Source organism: Hypanus sabinus, chromosome 7, assembly GCF_030144855.1.
Source record: "Hypanus sabinus isolate sHypSab1 chromosome 7, sHypSab1.hap1, whole genome shotgun sequence".
NCBI lineage: Eukaryota > Metazoa > Chordata > Chondrichthyes > Myliobatiformes > Dasyatidae > Hypanus > Hypanus sabinus.
The window spans coordinates 4,782,973-4,807,211 of record NC_082712.1 but is presented as its reverse complement, the minus strand read 5'-3'; the positions used below and the strand labels follow the sequence as shown (position 1 = coordinate 4,807,211).

The following is a 24,239-nucleotide window of genomic DNA, read 5'->3' as shown; positions in this document are numbered from 1 at the left end:
CAGCTGGAAAATTGAGTGGAATGGTGGCAGATTGAATTTAAACCAGGGAGGTGTGGTGTAATATGTTTTGGGTCCTCTCATACTGGCTGGATGTATAGTAAATGGCACGGATAATACTTCATGTGTGGTAGGAGTTTGGGGTGCATGTTCACATCTCTTTAAAAATTGTAACACAGGTGGATATGGCAGTAATAGACATGTTTAGCATTTTTATAGGCAAGAGTATTGAGTATAAGAATTGGAACGTCATGTTGCAGCTGTACGAGTCATTGATTAGAGCAAATGTTGAATATTGTCTACAGTTTTGATCACCTCTACATAGGAAGAATGTGGTAGCTGTATAAAGAGTGCAGAAGAAAGTCAGCAGGATGTTGCTTGGAATGGAGAGGTTTCATTGTAAGGAGAAACTGGATAGGCTAGTATTGACCTCACTGGAGCACAAGAAGCTGAACCCTGTAAGTGAATAAACACTTCTTGGGCTTCCAGCCGAGAACAGGCATGTATTATAACTGACATTTTGATGAAATAAGATTAGAAGATTTTGCATCCTTTTGGGTTGAGTTAAGAAACTGCAAGAATAAAAGGACCCTTAGGGTAGTTATATACAGGCCTCCCAACAGTAGCTGGGATGTGGACCATTGATTACAATGGGAAATAACGAAGGGCCACGTTGTTATAGTCATGGGAGATTTCAACATTCAGGTCGATTGGGATAATCAGGTTGGTAATGGATCTCAAGAGGGAGAGTTTGTGGAATGCCTACGAGATGGCTTTTCAGAACAGTTTGTTGTGCCTACTGGGGGATCAGCTGTACTGGAATGGGTGTTATGTGATGAACCAGAGGTGATTAAGGAGCTTAAAGTAAAAGAACCCGTAGGAGGCAGTGATCACAATATGATTGAGTTCAACTTGAAATTTAATGGGGAGAAAGTAAAGTCTGATGTAACAGTATTTCAGTGGAGTAAAGGAAATTACAGTGGTATGAGAGAGGAGTTAGCTGAAGTAAATTAGAAGGAGATGCTGGCTGGGGTGACAGCAGAGAGACAATGGCATGTTTCTGGGGAAAAATGAGGAAGTTGCAGGAGTCCAAAACAAAGAAATAGTCAAATGGCAAAATAGTACAACCGTGGCTGACAAGGGAAGTCAAGGGTTCACCAGATTGATTCCTGGGATGGCAGGACTTTCATATGAAGAAAGACTGGATCAACTAGGCTTATACGCACTAGAATTTAGAAGATTGAGGGGGGATCTTATTGAAATGTATAAAATTCTAAAGGGATTGGACAGGCTAGATGCAGGAAGATTGTTTCCGATGTTGGGGAAGTCCAGAACGAGGGGTCACAGTTTAAGGATAAAGGGGAAGCCTTTTAGGACTGAGATGAGGAAAAACTTCTCCACACAGAGAGTGGTGAATCTGTGGAATTCTCTGCCACAGGAAACAGTTGAGGCCGGTTCATTGGCTATATTTAAGAGGAAGTTAGATATGGCCCTTGTGGCTAAAGGGATCAGGGGGTATGGAGATCATTACCAATGCTGCCACAATCTCTACCACTATCACTTTCAGCCCCAAGGGTGCAGTTCAACTGATCCAGGAAGCTTGTGCACCCTTGGGTCTTTCAGCTTTTTCAGCACCTTCTCCCTTGTAATAGTAACTGCACTCACTTCTCTCACACCCTTCAACATCTGGCATACTGCTAGTGTCTTCTACTAGTTTGCTTTCATATTTCATCTTTTCCCTTTAATAATTCTTATAGTTACTGTCTGTTGGGTTTTAAAAGCTTCCCAATCCTCTATCTTCCCACAATTTTTTGCTTTATTGTCTGCCCTCTTTTTTGCTTTAGAAACATAGAAAACATAGAAAATAGGTGCAGGAGTAGGCCATTCAGCCCTTCAAGCCTGCACCACCATTCAGTATGATCATGGCTGATCATCCAACTGCACTCTGGCATGGTGCCAGAGGACTGGAAAATTGCAAATGTCACTCACTCTTTAAGAAAGAAGGGAGGCAGCAGAAGGGAAATTGTAGACTAGTTAGCCTGGCCTCAATGGTTAGGAAGATGTTGGAGTCAGTTTTTAAGGATGAGGTAATGGAGTACTTGGTAACACAGATCAAGATAGGACCAAGTCAGCGTGGTTTCTTTGAGGAGATTACACATAGGACTGATGCAGTGGATGTTGTATATTTCAGCTTTCAGAAGGCCTTTGACAAGGTGCCATACATGAGGCTGCTTACCAAGTTAAGAGCCATGGTATTACAGATATGTTATTAGCATGGTTAGAGCATTGGCTAACTGGTAGGAGGGAGCGAGTGGGAATGAAAGGATCCTTTTCTGGTTGGCTGCCAGTGAGTAGTGGTGTTCCGTAGGGATTGGTGTTGGGACCATTTCTTTTTATGCTGTATATAAATGATTTAGATGATGGAATAGATGGCTTTGTTGCTAAGTTTACAGATGATACAAAGATTGGTGGAGGGGTAGGTAGTGTTAAGGAAACAGGTAGGATGCAGAAGGACTTAGACATTAGCAGAATTAGCAAATGAAAATACAATGTTGGAAAATGCATGGTCATGCATTTTGGTAGAAGAAATAAATGTGCAGACTATTTTCTAAATGGGGAGAAAATCCAAAACTCTGAGATGCAAATTGTCTTTGGTGTCCTTGTGCAGAACACCCTAAAGGCTAACTTGCAGGTAAAGTCAATGGTAAGGATGGTAAATGTAATGTTTGCATTCATTTCAAGAGGCCTAGAATACAAGAGCAAGGATGTGATGCTGATAAGGCACTGGTAAGATCTCATCTTGAATATTGTGAAAAGTTTTGGGCTCCTCATCTAAGAAAAGATGTGCTGGCGTTGGAGACGGACAGAGGAGGTTCACAAGGATGATTCTGGGAATGAAAAGGTTATTATAGGAGGAATGTGTGATGGCTCTGGGTTTGTACTCACTTGAATTTAGACGGATGGAGGGGGGGGTCTCATTGAAACCTTTTGAATGTTGAAAGGCCTAACAGAGTAGATGTGGAAAGGATGTTTCCTATGGTGAGAGAGTCTAGGACAAGAGGGCACAGTCTCAGGATAGAGGGGTGTCTATTCAAAACAGAGATGCGGAGAAATTTCTTTAGTCAGAGCATGGTGAATTTGTGGAACTTATTACCACAGGCAGCTGTGGAGGCCAGTTCCTTGGGTGTCTTTAAGGCAAAGCTTGATAGGTTTTTGATTGGACATGGAATCAAAGGTTATGTGGAGAAGGCCCCAGAGTTGGGCTGAGTAGGGGAAAAGGATCAGCCATGATTGAATAGTGAAGCAGACTCAACGGACCAAATGTCCAAATTCTGCCCCAATATCTTAACGTCTTATGGACGAACTCCACCATCTTCATCCCTATGTCTATCCGTGGCTGCCTCTATTGTCAAAATGAATCAAAGCTCTGGTTGGAGGAACAACACCTTATTTACCGGCTGGGTAACCTCCAACCTGATGGCATGAACATTGACTTCTCTAACTTCTGTTAATGCCCCTCCTTCCCTCCTTACCCCATCCCTGACGTATTTAGTTGTTTGCCTGTTCTCCATCTCCCTCTGGTGCTCCCCCCCACTTTCTTTCTCCTGAGGCCTCCCGTCCCATGATCCTTTCCCTTCTTCAGCTCTCTTATCACTTTCACCAATCACCTTTCCAGCTCTTAGCTTCATCCCACCCCCTCCGGTCTGCTATCATTTCACATTTCCCCCTCCCCCCACTACTTTCAAATCTCTTACTATCTTTCCTTTCGGTTAGTCCTGACGAAGGGTCTCGGCCCGAAACGTCGACAGCGCTTCTCCCTATAGATACTGCCTGGCCTGCTGTGTTCCACCAGCATTTTGTGTGTGTTGTTGTTTACCTTTACTCTGTTTCCTGTCTTTAATCAATTCAATGCATCACACCAGCTTGTTCCAACTTCAAAAATACTATTAAAATAGACAAATATAGTTTTCCTTTCATAAATTCATTTTAACTCTGCCAAATTCTATTATGTTTTTTCTAAGTGCCCTATTTCTTTCGGCTTAATAATGGATTACAGTATACAGGGACATAGAAACATAGAAAACCTACAGCACAACACAGGCCCTTCGGCCCACATCTTGCGCTTCAAGGAGAGAAGGCCGAGTTCACTCAACCTATTCTCATAGGCATGCTCCCTCAATCTAGGGAGCATCCTTGTAAATCTCCTCTGCACCCTTTCTATGGTTTCCACATCCTTCCTGTAGTGAGGTGACCAGAACTGAGCACAGTACTCCAAGTGGGGTCTGACCAGGGTCCTATATAGCAGCAACATTACTTCTCAGCTCCTAAATTCAGTTCCATGATTGATGAAGGCCAATACACCATATGCCTTCTTAACCACAGAGTCAACCTGCATAGGTGCTTTGAGAGTCCTATGGACTCGGACCTCAAGATCCCTCTGATCCTCCACACTGCCAAGAGTCTTACCATTAATACTATATTCTGCCATCATATTTCACCTACTAAAATGAACCACTTCACTCTTATCTGGGTTGAACTCCATCTGCCATTTCTCAGCCCAGTTTTGCATTGTATCAATGTCCCACTGTAACCTCCACACTATCCACAACACTTCCAACCTTTGTGTCATCAGCAAACTTACTAACCCATCCCTCCACTTCCTCATCCAGGTCATTTATAGAAATCACTTAGAGTAAGGGTTCCAGAACAGATCCCTGAGGCACTCCACTAGTCACTGACCTCCATGCAGAATATGACCCGTCTACAACCACTCTTTGCCTTCTGTGGGCAAGCCAGTTCTGGATCCACAAAGCAGTGTCCCCTTGGATCCTATGCCTCCTTACTCTCTGAATAAGCCTTGCATGGGGTACCTTGCCAAATGCATCTTGGCATTGTAGTGGTTAGCGCAACACTTTACTGTACCAGCGACTCAGGTTCAATTCCTGGTGCTGTCTATAAGGAATTTGTACATTCTCCTCATGACCGCATGGGTTTCCTCCCACATTCAAATGATGCACCAGTTAGTAGGTTAATTGGTTATTCTAAATTGCCCTGTGATTAGGTGGGGGTTAAATCGGGGGTTGCTGGCAGTGTGGCTCAAATGGCTGGAAGGGCCTATTCTGCACTGTATCTGAATAAATAAAAGAAAAGTATTTTCCTAATATCGAATGTCAAGCCAAGATGTCTGAGGGTGCCTGTTTGGAAGTTCCTCTTTTTTAAAATAGTGCAGTTAATTTTATACCTTTCAATCTATGGGAACTGTTTTACATTGTTTCTGTTTTTGAAGATGATAAGCACTATCCAATGAGCAACTTCTTTCAAACATTTGGGATGCAGGTCACAGAACCAAACAGGATCTTCAGCCTACTGAGTCCTTGCTCACCATCCGTTCTCCCCGAGAGATTCTGCAGATGCTGGAAATCCAGAGTGACACAAGCAAAAATGCTTGAGGAACTCAGCAGGTCAGAAAGCATCTGTGGAAAGGAATAAAGTGTCAACCTTTCAGGCTGAGACCCTTCATCTTGGTTCCCAGGTTACACCACTCAGCCACGCCTGAGGGGCAGTTTACAGTGACCAACCCTCGTATCTGTGGTATATGGGAGGAAACCCATAAGGTCACAGGGAGAATGTGCAGGCACCAAAACAGACAGCATTGGAAGTCAAGTTTGAATCTAGCTCACGGGTAATGTGATGCAGAGCTGTATTGAATGTACTTGACAAGTCAGCAAATCCTGGAGTTAATGGCTTTCAGACTAATTAGTGTTTATAGTGCTTTCTTTTTAATAAACCTCATTGTGCTTTGACCATTTCAGGAGATTTTCAACAAAGGCAAATAAAACAAATATTTCTTTGTAGGGTTACTGTCAGCATTGTAGCTAGAGGTGCAAGTATTCTCACTCAGCCCTTTATAATGATCAGCCTATACAGTTTCTCCGTTTAGTGTTTTATTGAAATTGTGTGAAGTAAATTAGCTGAGCCCCATCATGTGTGAAGTTAGAAATCACGAGAGGTAGTCATCCAATTGGCCCTTCTAGCTGAAGATGAACATCCAGTGGGGTTCCTTATATGTTCAAAGTACGTTTTTTCTCAAAGTATGTTTATGTCACTCTGAGATTAATTTTCTTGCAGGCATTCACAGTGGAATCAAAGAAAGGCTGTACATAAAGACTGAAAAAAAATACATGATTTGCAAATATGAAAAAAAGACAAGTAATAATAAAGTAAATTAAAATACTGAGAACATGAATTTTAGAGTCCGTGAAAGTGAGTCCATAAGATTGTGTTCAGTGATCAGTTCATTGTTGAGGTGAGTGAAGTTATCCTCAGTGGTTAGGAACCTGATGGCTGAGGGATAATAACTGTTCTTGAGCCTACTGGTATGAGAACCAAGTCTGCTATACCACCTTTCAGATTCTTAGCTAAAGTCAAAACTTACTGTCTGTTAACTAAACCTGAAACTTTTGTTTAGGAAACTGACTGTGTGTTAGGAGAGTGGGGAACTTTCTGTAATTAGCTCACTGTGATTAATGATGTCCCATTCACATTTGATGATGTCAGCTATTCACATTTTTTAAATGGCCTTGATGACAGAAACATCTAATTTTGCTAACGCACAAGCTATGTATTGGTTGAATTGTATGCAGGGCAGATTGAAATATAAAATTTTAAAAGATCAATAGTTTGAACAAAAAAGGCAAAAATTATGGCACATTGATTGTAATTGCTGCCAAATGTAAGATCATTTAACTTAGACATCAATTGCGTACTTTCAGAACAGTGATAATCTGTAAACAGTATGAGCGCAGAACATAGAAGAGTACAGCACAGGAACAGGCTATGCATCCCACAATGTTGTGCTGAACCCACTAAAAATCATCAAAAACACACAAACACTGATCCCTGTTACCTACACCATGTCCCTATCAGTCCGTCTTCCTTACATCCATGTGCCTATACAAAAGTCTCTTAAGAGCCTCTAATGTACTTGCCTCTACCAAAATACCAGGCAGCACGTTCCAGGCATCCACCAGTCTCTGAGTACAAAACCTTTCCCCTCACATCCCCCTCGAAACTACCGTCTTCACTTTCAATGCATGCCCTCTGGTGCTGGGAAACACATACTCTGTCCACTCTATCGATGCCTCTCATAGTCTTGTAAATCTCTAACAGATCTCCCCTCAACCTATGATGTTGCAGAGAAAACAACTCATTTATCCAGCCTCTCGTGATAGCACATGCCTTTTAAACCAGGCAGCATCCTGATAAACATCTTCTGCATCCCCTTCAAAGCCTCAATATCCTTCCTATAGTGGGGCAGCCTGAACTGTATGCAGTACTCCAGCTGTGACCTAACCAGAGTTTTAGAAAGTTTTACCAAATGACCAACCACATGCACCATTGTTTGCTTTTTAATATTAAAATCTTATTGTTTGCTTTTATACATGGGATCAAGATTAGGTTTAATATCACTGGCATATGTGAAATTTTTGGTTATGTGGCAATGCATTGCAATACATAATAAAAATATTGTAAATTACAGAAAATGTATATATGCGGAAAAAGAAAAAAGAAAAATGTAGTGAGGTAGTGTTCATGGGTGCAGTGTTCATTCAGAAATCTGATGGCAGAGGGAATGAAGCTGTTCGAGACATTGAATATATAATTCATTTTGCAGTAGCATTACAGTGCAATTAATAAAATATGCAATATATTGTAATAATTATTTTAAAAATTAAATCTGTAGTGAAAAAAGAGCAAAAGTAGTGAGGTTGTGTTGATGGATTCATTGTTCAGAAATCTAATGACAAAGCTGCTACTAAAAGATTTGGTTTATTGATCATCATGAAATTGATAGCTTACACTCTGTATCTATAACTATATCAATAGTGGTAGATATATTTAGGAAGGATGATAATTCAATATTATTTAAAACATGAACTTAAAATCCTATATAGCAGCAGTGTGAGGGCTGGTTGATCTAGAACCACTTAGAAATTGAAACTTGTGAAAGTGGCTAAAAAGAATGGTGGTAGCTTTTTAAGAAGCAGTAATCAAAGATTTGTGGGGCAAGAAGGATTTAAAGTATTTTTTTGTGCAGTGCTGGAGGAGTTGAAGGCTGGAGAAAGGTTCTGCAAACAAGAACCAGAAGAGAGAGAAGTGTGTGCTGAGAATTTGGATGAGCAAACTAATTTTTACTGATAAAAGGCTTGAAGTTGATACGTTAACGGTTATTTAGTTCATGACTTCAGTCCTTTGTGCTCTTTTGTACACTCAGGAGAAAGTTTTACCAAACATGGCCAGCAGGAAATTAGCAGAATCTGACAGATTTTAACATCTCTGTCTGTTTTTATTCACCATTATTGGGGTGCACACAGGTTAATGAATTTCCGAGGGGTTATCCTTCAAACCCAAAGTTATCAACCTTCAACTATGAGAAATCTGAAAATACCTTCATTTTGTGGTAATATATTAGCCTTCAGTGAAACCCATTTGAACTCTTTGGATTTCAAGATTATAGAAGTTTTCTTTTCTACCTTCGTCAAGAACTGGGTGGTAATGGGGAAGAAGTAGAAAATCTCTTTTTGTTAGCAGATTGATGTATTTCAGGTAAACCAAATATGTATTGTTTTCTTCAAAAATGTGTTGACAATACTTCAACAGTTCATCTCATTTAAAGGTTTCTTCAGCAGCAGTTGCTGTGGGTTATAATCCAGTGAATAAAAAAAGTTAGCTTGTATTTTATGAAAAAAAATTATTACTGGTTTTATATGCTTTTTCTTACCGTCTACCATCTTTGCTAATGTGTTAGCCAAGAACATACTGAGAGATGTAATACTACAATCAGCTGACAGGCGAAATGCAGGAATAACCCAGAGTAATTTGTTTTCTTCCCCACCCCACTTCCTTAGCACACTCTCTTTTCAGCAGAAGAGTCTGCATTTGCCTGGGACCTGATGTCTGTCTACTGTACAGTGGACCTCTGTGTGCTTTTGTGCACATGTTACACACTGTTGAAGGTTTTTCATTAGGCTTTTGAATTTCACTTCTAACTCTGACTGCTTCAGTTTTCATTCACTTTCTCTCCCACTGTGTTCATCCTGAGGAACCAACAGTGCATTGGGTTTATCTCAGTATTTTGGGGGAAAATTGAGCCAAGTAACTTTTAGAAGCAGTGTTAATAATAAATCCGAATAATGAAGATTTATGAGAACTTCAGAAGGTAATATGTGCTCTCTTTTTAAAAAATCATCTGTGAACCTCCTTCCATACATTTGCTTCACCAAACTGCATGTTACAAAAAAGACCTGTGAAATGTAATCAATTGCATGGAGTAAACCTTACTACACAAAGTTTGATGAATTGGCATGAAATTCTTTTGTCCTCTTTGTTTAACCTGAAGTGTTAATTTTATTAGGCACTGATGAATATTTGCAAAATGGAAGCCAGTAGTTAAGCATGTAGCTGATGGCTCTTTCAGTAACACATGGAAAACAAGGCCAAGACCTGGAGACAGTCATATGTAGTTGGCATAATGTTAATGGAATCATGCTAACTTATTCTTCATGGCCTGTGCAGTCACCTTAACCAATATGATTAATGAAACACTATCATTCATTTCCATTGCTTGCAGGGGAGAGGGAAAGGGGCTTTATGCTTGATTTGTGAAGTTTAAACTATATAAGCAAAGGCATGTTATTTTAACATTTAAGCATTTTAGTTGCTGCATTTTGTCATGCATTTTATTTTTAATTATTTTCTACAGCTTATTTTCCTGTTGTAAAAACATAATTTGCTTCATTTTATTGCAACATGCAGTCATTAGCATAACATGATCTGTTTCAGGAATATCTTGGGAATCATCACAAAGAAGAACATATTAGAACACCTCGAGCAACTAAAACAACACGTCGAACCTGTGGTGATTAGTCATGGCAGATCTGCTAAATAGAGGAATGAACTATTTTTAAAAAACTGCAGTGAGAGGAAGCATGAAACTGTGATATGAATACTATTGAAAACCCCTTTACTCAAAATTGTTGCAATTATTTGGGAATAACTAAAATTGCCTACCTTAATGAAGCATAAAAGTTTGTCTAACCTCTGTAGCTGTGAAGAAATCTTTGTCTATTTTTATTAAATTAAGACTGGATTAAATTCACCAGATATTGGTGATTTGTATTACTATCACTGAGACCTATGCTCTTTTCATTCTCCTGCAGGCTTTGTATCTGAAAACCAGTAGTCCTGCCAGCTTGACCTGAGCAAACTAAATGAAGCATCATGTTTATCTGTAGTTTATCAGCTGTCTATAGCTTATTTATATCTTTAATGCCATCTCTCTTGTCTTTTAAACCAACACATGCATGCACATATTTCAACTAGTTACTCATTGACAAGTAGAAGTATAAAGCTTTTTATGGACTGCTGATACAAGAAATTCAATTTAGAGGCATTATACTTTTCACCATGCTGCAAATAGAATGGATTGGAAGTACACTCGAAGTGTTAGTATTACCTATCTCAGCAAAATTTAACTCTATATCCGTTGTAATTCATTTGTGTATCACTAGTGTCTATTTCTCCTTTGTCCTCAAAACAATGGTAAGAGTCTTTAATGTGGCATTCTGTACTGATTCAGGGCAGGAAGTGGCTTGGTTTCCCGAGTCACAGAGAAACACTTCAGAGTACTTTCCCCTCTTATTAGCACACTATACTTCTATTTATTCTCACAGGTGGTTGCATCTCACCCTGCCCACCATCTCCCTGCATTGACCCAGCTGAGAAGACAGAGGTGCTGATGCAGTAGTGCATTATCCACAATGATTTGAGCACTCTTTCCTTCAATGGCAAGTCCATGCTGGACAGCACAGCATAGAACAGAGATGAAGAGCAATTTCTCTAGCTAGCGGTTATCATAATCTTGGATTGTGACTATGCAATCTAGAAATATGTAGAACTAGGCCACTGTAAACCCCTCTACATGCAGTGGAAGCAAAACAGGCAGAAATTAATCTAATCCAACCATTGTTTGCTATAAAAGGCTGTAAAACCAAGCTATTGGATATATTTAAAGTGGAGGTTGAAAGGTTCTTAATTAGTAAGGGTGTCAAAGGTTACAAAGAGAAGATAGGAGAATGGGATTGAGAGCACTAATAAGTCAGCCATGATGGAATTGTGGAACAGAATCAATGGGCTAACCCTGAACCTATGTCGTATGGTTACTGATAGGACACGGAAATATCAATGCTGATGGAATAGCAATACTGGACATCTTCTATATTTAACCAGCCAGAAGCCCACGGGTTTGAGAGTTGCAGTGTTGCATCTTGTCGAAGAGAGGAATTAGATGGCTGGCTCCCAATCTATTTTCTTCCTAATGGTTGGATTAGGTTAAATTTCTGCCTGTTGCTTTAATTGAAGAGTCTGATTCTACATGTTTGTAGATTGCATAGTCACAATCCAGGCCAAAAACCTTAACATCCTTGGTCATCTTCAGTTTGGAGTATTTCATGGCAGCTTGGTGGTACATCTGTCTATCTGCTGAATCTAGGGATGAAGTTATTGCACAGTCCATGGGGTCAAGTGTGTGGTAAGCCATTCACTAAACAGGCTGCAGCTTTTAAGCTTAAAAGGGAAACTTGGAACTGACTGAGTTAACAGAAATGTAAAACTACAGATTACTCTGGGTGGGCTGCTGTGTTCTAGTTCCATAATATTGTTCTGAACAGAAACTGTCCCTGGGATCAGAAAGTGACATCTATGCCAGTCTCACAACAGTCACATCAACCAAAGCCCCTCAGTTTCTGGTTGAAAGTCCTTTCCCAGACTTGTAGGCCATTATGTCATGGTTTCCTTTTCGCTTATAACAAAGGAACAGTAGTCAGCCCAGTGGTCTCTATTGGTTCCTGAAATGTAATGCTATTGGGAGCTTGTGTGTTTGCGTGTGTGTGTATGGGGGCCATGATAAGAAACTTTGTGCGTTTACTGTGCATATATTTGTGTATATACTTTACTTTCACAACTACTAAAATATTTTTGTATAGAAATTTAGATTCTTCCATCTAATATGTTTTAATTTATCTGATTTTTTTTTTCATTTTAATCTAAGTACTATGCATAATTTTGTTTACAACGATAGTCGTGTGCACACTTTGTACTTTATAGCTCATGGTCAAGATAGAGATCACCTTCCAGTTTGTTTGGTGTTTAACATTGGGATTGGTATGTATTGAGTATCGCTTCACCTTCCTCAGATTTAGGTGCCAATGCTGAGTATTCCCAAGTTGATTAGGTGTTGATTAGGTTGAGCGGTATATCCCATTCTCCACCGCAACCATGTCTCCCTGTTTCCCACCCTCCTGCTCCCCACCCACCACAGGCAAAGATGCTTCCGACCAATTTGTTCATAAATTCACGTTTCATGCATCCTGCTGCTGTTAGGATACTAACCGGATCGATGGGGATGGTCACTATCCAATTCTACTCTCTGCTTTCTTCTTAATAATTTCATCAAATCCAACCATCTCCTTGCCAAATCTTGCAGCTAATTATTACCGATCAATGGAATTAACAAAGTACATCTTAAACATTGTTCCTTTCTTGGGATGTAAATACTCCAGCTATTATGTCTGAGCCAAACTACTCGAAGTTGTGAGTCCCACACTGATATTGATCGCCACCAGTGGGGATTGGCATGAACGTTCTCTGTTGTTTTCCACCTGCTTCTCCCCTAACCTGTCCCTGCTGCTTCTTACTGCTGTTGCCGTCCCCTCACCGAATCTGGTCCTTTCACGTTCCACTTTTTTTTCTCCTTTTCCAGGCGCCTTCTTGGCATTATAACAAAGAAGGACATCCTTCGTCACATGGCTCAAATGGCAGACCAAGATCCAGAGTCGATCATGTTCAACTGAGCGTAATGTCAGAGGGTTGCGAGGAAATTGAGGAGGAAGTCCACCTGTTAAAGAGCACAGATATCTGACAGCTCTCCAGATTCCAGCGCAAATGGCATCACAGAAGGAAGACAAAAATCATATTGCAGCTCAGTTAGTACTGAAATCTGCTTTGATGTGGGAGTTTGTCAGCAGTGGCCCAAGTCAGTATTAAACCTGATGCCCACTACTACAACTAGTATACCTAAAAATGTCCACTTTTAAGATTTTCTTTGTTGTCGAGATATGCTATTAACAGATGAATGGCGGTGGAAACCCATATGTAAGTGGTCTTTCTGCTGTATTTAAACCACCATACCGTCATTGGTTTTTTTGGCGTATCCAAGGTTGTGCTGAAGCAGAACATCTTGCCATAAGACACTGCATCTTCAGTACAGAAATATTGACAGCTGGAGTTTTGTTTCTGGAGGGGGGAAGAGTGAGGAGATGGTGAAAGAGGAAAGGGTGTAGAATGCTTATTTTAAAATGAGCTGTGCTCACTTCCCTGAATACTTAACCACTGTGAAAGCTGAAGAGAACAGAGACCTTACTTTTCTGTGAATATCTCTGCCACTGAAGTAGACAGTCTCCATTACTAAGTTGGAGTGAATCCAATCCAAAGAAAAAACACCAATGTGATACCAAACTGTATCAGGCAAGCAACAGATCTGAAAGTCCTTCATCAAAATCAGTAAGTTTGGTTAGGAGTAAGAGTTGGATTGGGTCTTAGCAGTTGGTGTAACCTTTTATCTGTCCTGAATTTTTCTTTTAGTTAAGTCTTTCAATGAAATTAAGAATTTATTGTAGGATAACATGCTTTATTGTGCATTGATCCATCCCTCACTCACCACTGGAGAATTATTAGTAATCTCTGAATTATGTTTGCATAATTCAGCTACAGTACAGCACAAATTGCTTTTCTGTACTTTTAATGTTCACCTGTTATCATTGTAATGTTTCTAACTGGAATTTTGCATATGGTTTTTTTAGATTTCAGTCAACTGGTGGGATAAATCATGTATTTCATATTCAGATACATTTTTACTGCTGACATCAGCAGCCAAATTTTGCAATTGAATCCATTTTCAGTGCATTATAGGTTTAATCTTTGCACTTTTAATTTGCGTCATTTTTCAGCATGGGCAGAGAATTTTTTTTTAGGATGATTGGAATAATCCATTCTCACTTATCTGACCAAATTAAACAGCTATAAAATGGGCATTGCTCATACTCACTGCATTTCAGGGCAATATCTTGCAAGCTGTGGTCCTGTGGTCAATTTGAAGGAGCATTCAACTAAAATATAAACGGTTGAAAAATAAATGTTACTTTTAAAATAACTTGAAGTTTGCACTAAATTGCTTACTGTTAGAGAAGTGATCTCCTGTATCTTTGCTTAGAATTGAGGAAGGGTTTGCATTCCTTTTGTTCTGCCAAGCTGCTGGTAGGAGACTGGAACCCCGTGAGCATTTTCAATGGACCTCAAGCCTGCCTGAGTAGAAATAAACTCAGCGGGAGCTACTTGAAAATGATTAAGCATTATCAGTTAATTGCTTCCTTGCAGTCTTTGTACATCCTCAAACAATAATTTAGCAAAGATGCCCGAGAGATCAACATTGGAATGTGTAGAAGAATAATTACAATTTTACAAATAACATCATTGCAGAATCCAGCATCTCGGACGGCATATGCAGTTGAAAGATATCTCAGGCAGCTTTTGCGGCTAAAACCGTAGCATTTTCTGAAAGCATTGGATTGACCGTTCAGTTCAATGTATTTAATAACTGGAATAATACAGCGCAAATACTGGAAATAAAGTTAAAAATGTGAAATGCCAGAGGTACAGAACAGGCAAATCAACAACTGCAAAGTGTGGAGAATGATTGACTTCCAAAATTCAGGGCCAAATGTGGTTCTGATATTTGCAGCAGGAACAGTTAGCCTTTTATCCCCTCTTCATGTGGTTATAGATTAGGGTTAGAATGGAGAGAGTCAGACATCAACATAACCTTCCCTTCTTGCATTAGTGAATCTGTAAGAGGTGACATGGTAGAGTGATGGTTAGCGCAATCACTTTCCAACACCAGTGATCACAGTTCGAGGCTCTATTCCCACCGCTGTCTGTAAGGAATTTATACATTCTCTCAGTGACTCTGTAGGTTTCCTTCCACATTCCATAAATGTACAGGTTAGGATCAGTAAATTGTGGGCATGCTATTTTGGCTGTGGAAGCATGGCAACACTTGCTTCCTCACTGATCTGATTTGACATAAATTATGCATTTCACTGTATGTTTCGATGTGCATGTGACAAGTAAAGCTAATCCTTCTTTAAGGATGATTTAATATATTTGCCTCAACAACTTACTGTGTTGCGAGTTCCACGTCCTCCCCACTCTGTAGGTAAAAGTGGTCTGTTGGGTATCTCTGGCAATTATTTTTTGCTTTTACAAGCCAATGTGGCATCTACAGCACCTAAAATGGACTCTCTCCACCCATTTTACAGGTACCAGATAGAGCAGAAAGCTTTAAAGAGAGATCCTGTTGGGTTGGTGCCCGTGTCCAGTTGTTACCTGTTGCTCTGCTCTTGGTTAATGAAGAATGCTTCGTCTTTGTTAACCTGTGGTGTTGCCTAGAATTGTATTTAATACTGATCCTCATTGTTATTTTTTAATTTATATTTGGTGTATTAGAATTTCACATTCTTAAGGTGAGCTTAATTATGGTTACTGTGAAAGTCTGATTATATATTATATTGTATTAAATTCTCCATTAAACAGTAAACCTTTGTTGGGAGTGTACTTGGACTGTTCCTGTGCTGACTTTATTCCTTCGGTTATTTAGCTAAGAAATCTAAAAGGATGCATGGGCCAGAGCATTGAGTACAGGAGTTGGATATCATGTGACAATACGTTGGTTAGGCTGCACTTGTCTGCATTTCTGGTCACTGTACTACAGGAAAGGTATGCTGAAGCTAGACAGTGCAAAAGAGATGGTGTGGATTGGAAGACTTGAGTTACAAGGAGATTGGACAGACTGGTTCTCCTGTTTTGCCTGCAGCTGAGTTGTTGAGTGCTGCTGAGTCATCGTCGGTTCATGGCGACCTTGTAAATAGTGTAGTTGTCCATCGGGTTTTTGTGATAGATTGCCAGGCCTTTCTTCCGCACAGATTTTGCTGCTGGCCAGGTTGGGACCTGGCTAGATTCAAAGTCAGGACCACCCGCCTCAAAGTCAGGACCACCCACCTCAAAGTCCAGTGAAGATGCCACTACACCACAGGCCAGCCCAGCAGAGAAGTAATATGATACAAAAATAGTGTACATGGTAGTATAATGGTTAGTGCAGTGTTATTACAGTTCGGGGCAGCAGTCTGGAGTTCAATTTCAGCGCTGTCTGAAAGGAGTTTGTATATCCTCCCCATGAACCACATGGGTTTCCTCCTGGTGTTCTAGTTTCTTCCCACAGTCTAAAGACGTATGAGTTGGTAGGTTAATTGGTCATTATAAATTGTTCTGTGATTAGGCTAGGGTTGAATAGGTGGATTGCTGGGTGATGTGGCTCAATGGACCTGTTCTGCACTGTATCTCTAAATACATAAATAAATAAAACTAAAGCAAGAATCTGTGTCCCATAGTAGGGTGTCTAAAACTAGAGACCATAGGTTTAAGGTGAGGAGGAGGATGTTTAAAGGGTATTTGAGGGTTAACTTTCTTCCCATACACAGTAGTTGGTCTGGAATTAGCTGCTAGAGAAGGAGGCAGGAACAGTAACACTTAAAAGGCATCTGGACAAGTACTTTAATGAAGAGGGCAAAGAGCAATATGGAATTAATGCAGGTAAGTAGGATTTGTATAAATAGACATGATGGTTGGCAGTAATGTGAGGGTCCAAAGGCCTTTTTGTATGCTGTGCTCCTCTATGACTATTAGAATGATTCACAATAGAAGATCAAGCAACACACACAAAATACTGATGGAATGCAGCAGGTCAGGCAGCATCTATAGGGAGAAGTGCTGTCGACGTTTCGGGCCAAGACCCTTCGTCTGGACTAACTGAAAGGAAGGATAGTAAGAGATTTGAAAGTAAGAGGGGGAGAGGAAAATCTGAAATGATAGGAGAAGACCGGAGGGGGTGGGGTGAAGCTGAGAGCCAGAAAGGTGATTGGCAAAAGGGATACAGAGCTAGAGAAGGGAAAGGATCATGGGACGAGAGGCCTCAGGAGAAAGAAAGGGGGAGGGGAGCACCAGAGGGAGATGGAGAACAGGGAGAGTGATGGGCAGAGAGAAAAAGGGGGGGAAAAACTAAATATATCAGGGACGGGGTAAGAAGGGGAGGAGGGGCATTAACGGAAGTTAGAGAAGTCAATGTTCATGCTGTCAGGTTGGAGGCTACCCAGCCAGTGTACAAGGTGTTGTTCCTCCAACCTGAGTGTGGATTCATCTTGACAGTAGAGGCCATGGATAGACATAACAGAATGGGAATGGGATGTGGAATTAAAATGTGTGGCCACTAGGAGATCCTACTTTCTCTGGAGGACCGAGCCACACTCTGACATTAGATGGGCCTTTCTAAACATTGCCTCATGGGTGTGACAGTCAAGGCAACATGAAATACCCATCTCTTGGTTGTCTTTGATAAGGTGTTGGTGGTGGTGAGACATCAGCTTTAAACCACTTCATTCCTTATGCTGATTCCGCAAACGCTGGAAATCTTAAGCAATGCACATAGAATATGACGGGAACTCAGCAGGTCAGATGGCATCTATGGGTATAAATAAACAGTTGACATTTTAAGCTTTTCGTCAACTGTCCCGCCATTTTGTGTGTCGTGAAGTTAGTCCCACAGTAAATGAAATCACAATAACTGCAAATGCTGGAATAAACTGAAAATTCTGCAAATATTCAGCTGGTCAAGCAGCATCTGTAGAAAGATGAAAAGAGCTATTATTGCTATTATTAGGTCTGAGCTATTTTGTCAGTATACTCCACTGATACTGACCTGCTGAACATTTCCAAGAATTATCATCACAGATCTGAGGTATTTTGTCAGAGTACCTCCATTGATACTGCCCAACCTGCTGAACATTTTCAGCATTTTCTGTTCTAGAATCTTGAAGAAATGACAATGTATTCACGTTATTTTACTTTGTAATGGGGTTGGGGGGACTTGCAGGCACTGGAACTTGGATGGGGAAATATGAGGGTTATCTAAAGTGAAAACAAATTACTTAAATAGAGAGATTGAAAGAGTATGTACAGAATACCAGTGGACAGAGGACTCTGACTGTTCTCTGATAGAATCAAATGTATCTCTGACATCCCTCCTGTACTTTTCTCCAGTCACTTTGAATGTATGTGCTCTCATATTAGCCATGGCCACCCTGGGAGAAAGGGTCTGGCTATGCACTTTATACACGTCTCCTATCATCTTATACTATGCCTCTATCAAGTCACCTTTTGTCCTCCTTTGCCTTCGAAGGGAAAAGCCCCAACTCGCTGCATCCTTATACATCTCTGCACCCTCTCTAAAGCTTCCACATCCTTCCTATAGTGAGGTGAGACCAGAACTGAATTATTCTTTGGGAAATTCCATCTCTGCGAGTGATGTTTATTCCAGAAGCAAATAGAAGCAACATCTGGACCTAGATTTCTGAATGGACAATGAACCCATTGGTATTTTTCCTTCTCTTTATGCACTTAATTTTGGAAAAACATAGAAAACCTACTGCACAATACAGTCCCTTTGGCCCACAAAGTTGTGCTGAACCTTGGAAATTATTAGATTTCTCCATAGCCCTCTAGTTTTCTAAGCTCCATGTACCTGTCCAAAAGTCTCTTAAAAGACCCTATCATATCTGCCTCCACCACCATTGCTGGCAGCTCATTCCACACACTCACCACTCTCTGACATCTCCTCTGTAACTACTTCCTAGCACCTTAAACCTGTGTCCTTTTGTGGCAACCATTTCAGCCCTGGGAAAAAGCCTCTGACTATCCACACGATCAATGCCTGTCATCATCTTATACACCTCTATCAGGTCACCCCTCATCCTCCGTCGCTCCAAGGAGAAAAGGCTGAGTTCACTCAACACACACAAAATGCTGATGGAACGCAGCAGGCCAGGCAGCATCTATAGGGAGAAGCGCTGTCGACGTTTTGGGCCGAGACCCTTTGTCAGGACTAACTGAAAGGAAAGCTAGTAAGAGATTTGAAAGTAGGAGGGGGAGGAGAAAATGCGAAATGATAGAAGACCGGAGGGGTTGGGGTGAAGCTGAGAGCCAGAAAGGTGATTGGCAAAAGTGTTACAGGGCTGGAGAAGGGAAAGGATCATGGGACGGGAGGCCTAGGGAGAAAGAAAGGGGGAGGGGAGCACCAGAGGGAGATGGAAAACAGGCAGAGTGATGAGCAGAGAGAGAAAGAAAAAAGGGAGAGGGAAAAAAAACTAGGAAGGGGAGGAGGGGTATTAACAGAAGTTAGAGAAGTCAATGTTCATGCCATCAGGTTGGAGGCTACCCAGCTGGTATATAAGGTGTTGTTCCTCCAACCTGAGTTTGGATTTATTTTGACCATAGAGGAGGCCATGGATAGACATATCAGAATGGGAATGGGACGTGGAATTAAAATGTGTGGCCACTGGGAGATCCTGCTTTCTCTGGCAGACCGAGTGTAGGTGTTCAGTGAAATGGTCTCCCAGTCTGCGTCGGGTCTTACCAATATATAAAAGACCACACTGGGAGCACTGGACGCAGTATACCACACCAGCCGACTCACAGGTGAAGTGTCGCCTCACCTGGAAAGTGGCCTGAATGGTGGTGAGGGAGGAAGTGTAAGGGCAGGTGTAGCACTTGTTCCGCTTGCAAGGATAAGTGCCAGGAGGGAGATCGATGGGAAGGGATGGGGGGCATGACAGAAAGAGGGGGGAGGGCAAGATGTGCTTAGTAATGGGATCCCGTTGGGGATGGTGGAAGTTAGGAAAATTATACATTGGACCTGGAGGCTGGTGGGGTGGTAGGTGAGGATAAGGGGAATCCTATTCCGAGTGGAGTGGCGGGCGGATGGGGGGGTGAGGGCATTGTGTGGGAAATGGGAGAGATGCGTTTGAGAGCAGAGTTGATGGTGGAAGAAGGGAAGCCCCTTTGTTTAAAAAAAAGAAGACATCTCCTTCGTCCTGGAATGAAAAGCCTCATCCTGAGAGCAGATGCAGTGGAGACGGAGGAATTGTGAGAAGGGGATAGCATTTTTGCAAGAGACAGGGTGGGAAGAGGAATAGTCCAGGTAGCTGTGAGAGTCTGTAGGCTTATAGTTGATATCAGTAGATAAGCTGTCTCCAGAGATGGAGACAGAAAGATGAAGAAAGGAGAGGGAGGTGTCAGAAATAGACCAGGTAGACAGTTCACTCAACGTGTTTTCATAAGGCATGCTCCCTTGTAAATCTCCTCTGCACCCTTTCTATGGTTTCCACATCCATCCTGTAGTGAGGAGACCAGAACTGAGCACAGTACTCCAAGTGGGGTCTGACCAGGGTTCTATATAGCTCCAACATTACCTCTTGGCTCCTAAATTCAATCCCATGATTAATGAAGGCCAATGCACAGTATGCTTTTTTAACCACAGAGTCAACCTGCACAGTGGCTATGAGTGTCCTATGGACTCGGACCCCAAGATCCCTCTGATCCTCCACACTGCCAAGAGTCTTACCATTAATACTATATACTGCCATCATATTAGATCTACCAAAATGAACCACTTCACACTTATCCGAGTTGAACTCCATCTGCCACTTCCCAGCCCAGTTTTGCATCCTATCAGTGTCCCGCTGTAACCTCTGATATCCCTCCACACTATCCACAACACCTCCAACTTTTATGTCATCAGCAAACTTACTAACCCATCCCTCCACTTCCTCGTCCAGGTCATTTATAAAAATCACAAAGAGTAGGGGTCCCAGAACAGATCCCTGAGGCACTCCACTGGTAACCGACCTCCATGCAGAATATGACCCTTCTACAACCATCTCTGCCTTCTGTGGGCAAGATCCACAAAGCAATGTCCCCTTGAATCCCATGCCTCATTACTTCCTGAATAAGCCTTGCACAGCTTATACCTTATCAAATGCCTTGCTGAAATCCATATACTACATCTACTGCTCTTCCTTCATTAATGTGTTTAGTCACATCCTCAAAAAATTCTTACTGTAATTTTGTTTTTATTACTATGTATTGCAATGTTGTTTTTGCAGCAGCAGTACAAATTTCACGACATATCAGTGATATTAATCTTGATTCTGACAGGGCTACCATTTATTTCCCATCCCTGATCACTGCTCCATGGACTTGAATTCCAATATTTATATCTCCAAACACGAGGAGATCTGCAGATGCTGGAAATTCAAGCAACACACACAAAATGCTGGTGGAACATAGCAGGCCAGGCAGCATCTATAGGAAGAAGCGCTGTCGACGTTTCGGGGTGAGTTAGTCCTGACGAAGGGTCTCGGCCCGAAACGTCGACTGCACTTCTCCCTATAGACGCTGCCTGGCTTGCTGTGTTCCACCAGCATTTTGTCTGTGTTGTATTTGTATCTCCAGTTCTTTTTGATTTTCATGAACATTGGTGTATTTTTTGCTATTCCTTTGTTTGTCCTTCCAGTATTAAGTCTCTCAGAGGAGACAAATATTCATTACCAATATAATTCTGTATTGCTGCAACTCCATTGTCACGGATTTTACAATCTAAAATGCGTTGTTGCCTCTCCTTGGGTCTTAATTCAATAGTTTGTGACTACAAGGCAATTACTTTGAAAATAAAACCTTCAAGTTCATGAAATACCATAAGATACAGGAGAAGAATTAAGCCATTTGGCCCATTGAGTCAGCTCCACCATTTCATCATGGCCAATCCATTTCCCTCTCAGCCCCAATCTCCTACCACCTTTCTGCCCTGACTAATCAAGAAGCTATCAACCTTTGTCTTAAGCATACCCAATTACTTGGCTTCCTCAGCTGCCTGTAGCAATGAATTCCACATATTCACCACCCTCTGGCTAATGAAATTCCTCACTTCCATTTTAATCCAAAAAGAGCAAAATGTAGCATGATCTGTTATTAGGTTATCAACACCATTTCCCATAATTTCCAGATGGAGATTGTGATTTTTCAATCTGCTTTTGTTCCTGGGGAGTTCTGACCAGAAATTAACAGGATTATAGGGGGTTGTTTTAAATTAGCTTCATGGATGAGATCACATGGTGCTGTACACTCAGCAGCCACTTCATTAGGTTGTAGATTGTCCACTCCAAAGTTTGACATGCTGTGTTTTCAGAAATGCTCTTCTGCCGACCATTGTTGTAACGCTGGTTTATTAGTTACTGTCACCTTCATTTCATTCACACAGCACGTGTTACCTATTAACTGAAAATGTTCGCATGGAGTGCCAGGAAACAAAACTAGCCCAACAGTTAAACAGAAGTTGCCATTCAAGCTAGTTCACCACAAAAGAGATGGGGGAGATTTTAAATAATTTCTTTTCATCAGTATTCACGAAGGAGAAGGATATTGAATTGTGTAAAGTAAGCGAAACAAGTAGGGTAGTTATGGAAACTATGATGACTAAAGAAGAGGAAGTACTAGAGCTTTTAAAGAATATTAAAGTGGATAAGTCTCTGGGTCCTGACAGGATATTCCCTAGGACCTTGAGGGAAGTTAGTGTAGACATTGCAGGGACTCTTGACACAAATATTTCAAAAGTCATTAGAGACAGGGATGGTGCCAGAGGATTGGCATTTTGCTCATGTGGTTCCATTGCTTAAAAAGGGTTCTAAGAGTAAACATAGCAATTATCGACCTATAAGTTTGACGCCAGTAGTGGGTAAATTAATGGAAAGTATTCTTAGAGATGGAATATATAATTATCTGGATAGGCAGGGGCTGATTAGGAGCAGTCAACATGGATTTGTGCATGGAAGGTCATGTTTGACAAATCTTACTGAATTTTTTGAAGAGGTTACTAGAAAAGTTGACGAGGGCAAAACAGTGGATGTTGTCTATATGGACTTTAGTAAGGCCTTTGACAAGGTTCCACATGGAAGGTTTTAGGAAGGTTCAATCATTAGGTATTAATATTGAAGTAGTAAAATGGATTCAACAGTGGCTGGATGGGAGATGCCAGAGAGTAGTGGTGGATAACTGTTTGTCAGGTTGGAGGCCAGTGACTAGTGGTGTGCCTCAGGGATCTGTACTGGGTCCAATGTTGTTTGTCATGTACATTAATGATCTGGATGATGGGGTGGTAAATTGGATTAGTAAGAATGCAGATGATACTAAGAAAGGTGGCGTTGTGGATAATGAAGTAGGTTTTCAAAGCTTGCAGAGAAATTTAGACCAGTTAGAAGAGTGGGCTGAAAGATGGCAGATGGAGTTTAATGCTGTTAAGTGTGAGGTGCTACATTTTGGTAGGAATAATCCAAATAGGACATACATGGTAAATGGTAGGGCATTGAGGAATGCAGTAGAACAGAGTGATCTAGGAATAATGGTGCATAGTTCCCTGAAGGTGGAATCTCATGTGGATAGGGTGGTGAAGAAAGCTTTTGGTATGCTGGCCTTTATAAATCAGAGTATTGAGTATAGGTGTTGGGATGTAATGTTAAAATTGTACAAGGCACTGGTGAGGCCAAATTTGGAGTATTGTGTACAGTCTGGTCACCAAATTATAAGAAACATGTCAACAAATTAGAGAGAGTACAGAGATTTACTAGAATGTTACCTGGGTTTCAGCACCTTAGCTACAGAGAAAGGTTGAACAAGTTAGGTCTTTATTCTTTGGAGCGTAGAAGGCTGGGGGGTGGGGGGAAACGATAAGAGGTATTTACAATTATGAGGGGGATAGATAGAGTTGACATGGATAGGCTTTTTCCATTGAGAATAGGGGAGATTCAAACAAGAGGACATGAGTTGAGAGTTAAAGGGCAAAAGTTTAAGGGTAACACGAGGGGGAATTTCTTTACTCAGAGTGGTAGCTGTGTGGAACGAGCTTCCGGTAGAAGTGGTAGAGGTAGGTTCGATTTTGTCATTTAAAAAAAAAAATTGGATATGTATATGGACAGGAATGGAGGGTTATGGGCTGAGTGCAGGTAGGTGGGACTAGGTGAGAGTAAACATTCAGCTCAGACTAGAAGGGCCGAGATGGCCTGTTTCCGTGCTGAAATTGTTATATGGTTCTTCAATAGAAAGGGTGAACAGCTTCAAGTTCTTGGGAATGAACATCACTGAAGATCTGTCCTGGACCCTACACAGAGATACAATCATGAATGAGG

General features: G+C 41.2%; 1 protein-coding gene across 5 annotated transcripts in view; it reads left to right on the top strand.

The window, feature by feature from the left end:
• clcn3 (chloride channel 3) overlaps nt 1-15,714 on the top strand; it is a 218,904-nt gene extending 203,190 nt beyond the window's left edge. For 3 of the 5 annotated variants that reach the window (XM_059974101.1, XM_059974102.1, XM_059974103.1), the window contains 2 exons: nt 9,841-9,916; nt 12,818-15,714. In XM_059974101.1, coding sequence (XP_059830084.1) covers nt 9,841-9,916; nt 12,818-12,976 — 235 coding nt within the window. In that variant the 3' untranslated portion in view covers nt 12,977-15,714. The remainder of the gene's footprint in view (nt 1-9,840; nt 9,917-12,817) is intronic. The other 2 variants (XM_059974104.1, XM_059974105.1) reach the window with 1 other exon arrangement.
• The last annotated feature ends 8,525 nt before the right edge of the window (nt 15,715-24,239 follow it).